We start from the raw sequence: 7,308 nt of genomic DNA on the forward strand, positions 1-7,308 counted from the left end.
TGTTTTTATCCGATGCCACTTTGCATTATTTACCCAGAAGAAACAGCGTTGCTACATTATACTACAGATTATGTAAAACATGTAATTTACAGTAACTTCTGTTACTGTGTCAGATTTAAGACCCAATTTCAAAATAAAGTTGAAGTATTTTCAGGTTAAGGATTAGAGAGTCCTCCTGTTTTTCCAGGAAGCATACGCCACGTTAGAGTCTCACCATATATGTTGTTTTTATGGCTTTTTATGATTTGAAGCACTTTGAACTGCCTTGTTGTTGAAATGTGCTACAAATAAGTTGATTGATATAACAAGGTTTCAGATCTTTTATTGATTACTGCAAAAGCTGAACATGATCATAAAACCAGCAAGTGTTAGTAAGTCACAAAGCAGCAGAACTACGCAGCTTATGGGTTACATATACATGAGCATGTTTGCATAAATCATTGCACAACTTTGAGACTTTATTCTCGTTCTTTGGCCCTCAGGAGTACAAGGAAATGTTGCTTAGAGGATAACAGGAAAACTGGCATCTGTTGCAATGCCACAGTTGTTATTCCTGTCTTTAGCCATGTGGATGTAGCCGTTGTTGCCCCAGTTTTCACTCCAGCTGCAAAGAAAAAAAACATGTCTGAATGACTTCTGGTGAAAATGAACAGTTGCTAAAGGAATAATACACCTTAAAATATGAAACTCAGAAATTAATCGTTAAAGGAAGTAGATGTTGCCGACCTGTTCTTCACGATCCAGTAATCCTGATCAGAGTAGCCGTAACCCACCAGCAGGACGCCGTGGTTCAGCCGCTCAGAGCTGCAGTTCTCTTCATAGTAGACGCCTGAAATACAGAGAGTCATGTTACACAAACCTGACAGCTAATGGGTCCAGAGTCAGACGGAGCCTCGTGTTCACGTCCATCAGGAATCATGCATTTGTTTTTGAAATGACAGTGCCTTCAGTCAGAGGCTCCTATGGATTTGCTGTAACACAGACTGCTACAAGAGATCTTTCCTGCCAGCAGCCATCACTATTTACAAAAACTCTTTGAAGAACCTGAATTAATATGATTTACAACAACATTTCATTTCCCTTTGGGATCAATAAAGTAATTTTGAGTTTGAATTGTAAAAGTGATACATTGTAACTCTTACATTTTTACATTAATTACTAATTATTATTATGAAACAATGTAAAAGCGCTATACTGTAAATCAATCAGCTGAATCAGTAGATTTAGCAGGTCAGTTCCTGCTAACAGCCACTGGATCAGAGATCCAGAGCAGAGCTACCTGACTGGTAAAACTGGAAGGAATCATGACTGGCATCTATAGCAACAGAAATTGGCCCCATGGTGGCGACAGCCTCCATCAGGTCTTCCTCACTGCCACTGGGAATGGAAGCGTAGCCGTCGACCATGATGGCGCTGTAGGACGCGTTGTAGAAGCACTGCAGGTTGTCCTGAAGGTCAAAGAAGAGAAGTTAGAGTCATAAAACATGATGCAGAACTTCCTCCATATGATTAAGTATTGACGAACCTTTGCCTGGTACGGGTACGATTCTTCAGAGTCCAGACCACCGTTTTCATGAACATACTGAAACGCCATCTTAGCCCAACCACCGTTACAGCCCTTGTTGCCCAGATATCTAGAACAGTCCATCAGGTTCTGTTCGCTCAGCGAAACCAGCCTGCGAGTCGCCCTGAACAGCTGGCCCTCTAGACAGCCAGTGGAGCTGAAGGCCCAACAGGAAGCACAACGGGCCTGAAGACAGCAGGAAAGAAGAGCCTGTCAGGGTCCAGTGCTGTGGATGTGTAACTACAGACCCACTGGCTGCAGGATGAACCCCTGACTCCTGAGACACCCAAAAATGTGGCTCTTACTTTTGAGGTATTTTACTTTGGACAATATCTGCATTTGCACTGACCACAGAACTGAGCAAATTGAAATTATGAAAATAAATTTGCTTAATGGAGACAAAAAATCACCTTTTTGGATAAAATAATCAGTTCAAAGCACTTTAACTGCCTTTCTGTTGAAAAAAATGCTATAAATAAACCTTCTAAAAAGGTTTGTGCTAGAATGAGGTGGTTTTTCAGCTACATCGAATGTCCATCCATCCATTTTCCTGCACCCTTGTCCCTTAGTGGGGTCGGGAGGGTTGCTGCTGCTTCTCCAGCTAACGTGCCGGGCGAGAGGCAGGGGTCACCTGGACAGGTCGCCAGTCTGTCGCAGGGCAACACAGAGACACACAGGACACACAACCATGCACACACACACTCACACCTAGGGACAATTTGGAGAGACCAATTAACCTGACAGTCATGTTTTTGGACTGTGGGAGGAAACCGGAGTACCTGGAGAAAACCCACCATGCACAGGGAGAAATGTGTTTTAAAGAACTGCAATGGAATCACACAAGTAGTGACCAACAGCCGGATGTTTCTTCTGGTGGAAACGACGAAGAAGACGACAGGAAGTAGAAGGAGATTGATGGTTTGTTTTTGTTTTTTTCGGTCAGTGTGCAGCTGGCTCCACTGTGGCTTATCATAGTTGTGTGTCATTCTAACGTGTTGAATCTGTTGCTCTTCTGTAAAATCACCGACTACAATTTCCCCAAATCGCTCCACACAAGTAGGCGGGGCCTGTCCCTCCAGCGGCTGAATAAGACGCTGACGTCTCCATTCTGGTGGCTGATAGATGATGAGCTCTAGCACCATGTCTGACTTACAATATAATGTCACGTAGCTGTTTTCATCTTTTGTTGCTATGGTTTTTTATTGCGTGAACAAGCTTATTTATGCGTGACTTTAATTTAATGATTTATTATTACTGCCTTCAACTTGGGATTGTCATGACTGAAAAACTGGTAAAACGCTGCAAGCTGGTTGGTTTCAGCAAGTTGAGGAAATGGAGTGTAAAATATGCACTCAGACAAGTCAGATGAAGTTAGACAACTCACAACTTGCCAAGAAAAATGTTTATTTTAGAGAAAACAGATCATGTTACCTGGTTCTTGACGGGCGTTACGTATCCTTCTGTCCTCCAGTCCACAGACGAAGGGACGTTCAGGAAGCTGGACTTCTTGAAAAGGGTCCCAACCTGAGGCTCTGCTTCCGGTTTGTAGCCGTGCATAATCTGCCTGAACTCCTCCTTAGTCTGTTGGAAATGTTTTAGTGAGTAAAACAGGCTACAACAAAACATAAAATATAAAAAAATAAGTGATTTAAGTAGCAAACCACTCCATCACTCTTGGAGTTCCTCAGGGTTGTGTGCTTAGCCCCATAGTTTTGTGTTGCCTCACCATGTCTGCGAAGTGGTTCATGCCCTGCCGGTAGGAGTGTTTCCCCATGGAGTGCTCCAGGTTGTGCAGCTCGATCTTCTTCAGGTTCTTCTCCCACACCGTCCGCCTCCAGCCCTCCTCTCTCTGCAGGAACACAAACATTCAGTCAGCTGTTTCTGGTCAAAACTTCACTTAAAGTTTAAAAATTAGAGCAATTCATAGAATGGACGCTGCTATTGTCAGAGATTTTATTAAAATGGGAGGATTAGATTTGTCTCTCTAGCAGGACGGTACATGTTAACATCTGGATAAAATTTGAGACTTCAGGTCAGGCTTTAAGTGCATCTGTTGCATTTTACGTCAGTTTTGTTGTTGTTTACCTGATGGTAGGTTTTGTTGTACCTGTTCATCCACAGCTCCCAGTGCTGATCCAGCTGTGGGTCTCGACTCGGAGCTGACAGAACTTCACTCACGCAGAACGTCATGACAACTAAATGCAGCATTGTTCCCACTTTCAGCTGGAAGAGATAAATAAAAACGATCCAAAGAGCTGAATAAATATAGGATGTAGGACTTCTGGCAGCATAAGTAAATTATTAAGCTGTAAAATTATGATTTCACCCATGAAGGTAAAATAAAGTATCAAAACCAGCCTGGCCTTGTTAAACAGTGAATTAACTTTGATTAACCACAAATTTCACCTGCAGAATCAATAAATCACTAAAACAGAACCTGTCTGACAACATGAGGTTGGCAAAAATATCTATTTCAGAGAAAATGTACAAATGTTAACTTGTCTTTGTTTTATTTTAAACCAAATTTGTAGATTAAACTCTATTAATCAGCCTTTGAAAAGAAAATCCAATGAATTACTTTACAATTAATCAAATAAAATAATCAACAGATCAGTTGATCACTGCATTGATGTGAAGTAAAGCAGAAAATGCTGAAATTTCCACATGTTGATGTATTTTTTAGATGAATCTTCTGCTAAATGATCAGCGTTCACTAAAGGAATAATATGTTGTTGCCTTTTATGCAATAAAATGTACAGAAATGTAAAAGTATTATCACCTGAACACTTTTATGTTTTTAGTTAGTGGAAACTTGGACGGGTTCCAGTTTGTGGATTTGTTACCTGAAAGAAAAAAAGCATCAAACCAAGTTATTTAATATAGAAGATCATTATTTCTTCAAGCTCAGACATGCAACTATATTCTCCTTTCAGTTCTAGATCACAGCAAACCACAATTTGATGTTAACAGTTTAAAAAGTCATGACGATTTAAATTTAAAATTTTTAATAATTTTGCTTCTTTAGGAAAACTAAACCAGTTTTACTGGTTTTAACTTGTTGCTATCAAATCAAACATTTAAACCTATCAGGTTTTAAAATTATTTACATTAAACTTCAAACTTACTCATTAAATAAAGATAAAGCCAAAATGGAAACGTTGGTAAAAGATGATCTCTGTGTTTTTGTTGGGAAGGAAACCAAAAACTTTTAACATTATAAATCCACCAAATTGAACAGAAACAGCAGCTTCCTCTTAATAAAGTCACTTTATTCAAAAAGAAATGAACAGAAACACAATAAAAAGTCTTGTTGAATGTTGTTTTTGTGTTATGAAATATAATTAATGGTAGAAAAACTTTATGTTCTAAGAAAAGCATTAAAGGTTGGAGAAACAATAAAGCTGATCCTGCAGGAGAGAAAAATGTCTCCAGACCTGAATCATCTCTGCAGAGAAAATATTAAACAACATAATAAAAAAATAACAAAAATAAAGTTGATCATAAGCTGAAAATTGAGGTAAAATCTTTGAAACTTACTGTGATGTTTTCCCTGTTGATGGAGGAGAAGCAGAGGACCGATTCCTTTCTGCGCTGAGGAGCATAAAGTTTTTAAAGACCAGATTCACTTCGGTGTGAAAGCGTTGAGCTTTCTGATTGGTCCATTTGTCCAGGTGTCTCCAGGTGATGTGACTCCTGCCTCTGAAGATCTGCTGAACAAGACACACATGCTGCTTCAGAATATGAAGCATCTGGGATATATAAATAAATATATATATTTTCAATGAGTAGATAAATTAATAATACAAAATGAATTCATAATTAAAATCTAAATTTTTGGAATAAAATAAAATGAATTAAATTGTCCAACATTTAATTAAAAAAAGAAGAATATTACAACATTTTACTTTATGGAATAAATATTCAACCTGACTAAGCTGCAACAAGAATATACATCTATAAAGAGATGCAGCACATTTTCTGTATTATTTTTACTTTTCCTGCATATTAGTGGGCCTGGCTAACTCTGCTATGGCTGATGTCATCGATCTGATCGAAAATAAAATGGTGGATTGCAAAGAATAAAACAATGGAACAAATGCTAAGATTTTAACAAACTACTTCAAATTTTAATCAGCTGACAGGAAATTTGATAAGTGGTTTTAAAAATATGACTGATATTTCTTTAAAATAATGGTCAATAGTGCCAATGCCTTATGTATTTAAACTAAAAGATGCTACTTGACACGCTACTGGCTGGCGTTTTCAAAGTAGCCAATCCCTGAGAGGCATTTATTTTCCTCTGCGCTGATTGGCTGAACTCTGGAATGCGGAAATGAAGACCGAAGAGCCTAGCTGCCTTCCGCGTTAAAGCTAATGTGGTTTCCGTTGTAGGTATTAATGCATATTAAGGTATATTTGGTGTTTGAACTATTAAAATATGCAGTTTTTAACATTTTCAGAGGTGGTCCGCGACAGTGGTTTCCATTTTCCGTGTCCGTTGGTGTTTGAACTATTAAAATATGCAGTTTTCAACATTTAAGGTTGAAGTATTTCAACTTTTTTTTAACTATTCATGAGCAGCTATAGTTTCTAATACGCACTGATATCAGGATCCACTGCATTGTTTATGTTTCTAAAAATCTAACATTAACCCCACTCACCTAGTATGGGGTTGATTTGTTTTAAAGTATATCCTTTGCAAAAATGCATTCATTAAAATATTTTTTAAATTGCTACATTTAAGTTGAAACAAACCAATCCCCTAAAAGAACTGTAATCTTTAATCTTAAGATCTACAATTTACACATTTTTTCTGCTAATATTTGACTATTTGGTTCATTTCAATCTTGCAAGTTTATTTTGAGTGGATAAAAATAAATGTTTAGAATTTTTATTAAAAATTTGAGCCCCAATTGCTTTTAACTCAAAATTGACCCTCATTTAAATGTTTGGGCACCACTAGCGTTCACAACACCTCATATCTGTATAGCAGTCACTGACACCCATCAGAAGGATAGTAAACCACAAAAATATTACTGCTAAATAATCTGGGTGTATCTAAACATACTGGAAAGTTAGATGGAAGAAAAAAGTGTGGGAGAGAAAAAAAAAAAGTCAGCAATTTAATTTGGTAATCAAGATCCCAGAGTGGGCTGCACAGTGGCGCAGTTGGTAGAGCTATTGCCTTGCAGCAAGAAGGTTCTGGGTTCAATTCCCGGCCTGGGGTCTTTCTGCATGGAGTCTCCATGTTCTCCCTGTGCATGGTGGGTTTTCTCTGGGTACTCCGGTTTCCTCCCACAGTCCAAAAACATGACTGTTAGGTTAATTGGTCTGTTTAAATTGCCCCTAGGTGTGAGTGTGTGTGTGCATCGTTGTGTGTCCTGTGTGTCTGTGTTGCCCTGCGACAGACTAGGTGACCCCGGAACGTTAGCTGGAGAGGCACCAGCAACCCTCCCGAAAATGGATGGATGAAGATCCCAGAGTGAGCAAAAGGAGCCCCAGCCATGTGTCGAGTTTATATACTGCACAACTTTACATTTTCCATACAACAGAATTTGTGTTTCCACTAGCTGTACGGTAGGAGTGTGAAATACTGGTGAGCCAAATTTACTTTTTTTAAAGATCATCAATTCTTGCAAAAACAGCATGAATTATGCTGCTCCATTTGAAAACATCTGCTGCATTTTAATAAAATATTAAAATTTGGGTGAACAAAATGTTTTATTGAAAACGAAGCACAAGAA

At 38.5% G+C, this 7,308-nt stretch overlaps 1 protein-coding gene across 1 annotated transcript; it reads right to left on the minus strand.

The window, feature by feature from the left end:
• Positions 1–354: 354 nt before the first annotated feature.
• On the minus strand, positions 355–5,315 carry LOC103470745 (procathepsin L-like). The gene is made up of 9 exons (XM_008419390.3): positions 5,102–5,315; positions 4,344–4,407; positions 3,650–3,787; positions 3,291–3,413; positions 2,996–3,145; positions 1,526–1,750; positions 1,280–1,448; positions 727–829; positions 355–604 (listed from the first exon to the last, which is right to left on the minus strand). Exons 3-9 carry the CDS (start codon positions 3,770–3,772, stop codon positions 502–504), a joined length of 996 nt encoding a protein of 331 aa, XP_008417612.1. The 5' UTR covers positions 3,773–3,787; positions 4,344–4,407; positions 5,102–5,315; the 3' UTR covers positions 355–501.
• Between the last annotated feature and the right edge of the window lie 1,993 nt (positions 5,316–7,308).

Source organism: Poecilia reticulata, chromosome 9 (assembly GCF_904066995.2).
Source record: "Poecilia reticulata chromosome 9, P_reticulata-male-v2, whole genome shotgun sequence".
In the NCBI taxonomy this organism is placed as follows: domain Eukaryota; kingdom Metazoa; phylum Chordata; class Actinopteri; order Cyprinodontiformes; family Poeciliidae; genus Poecilia; species Poecilia reticulata.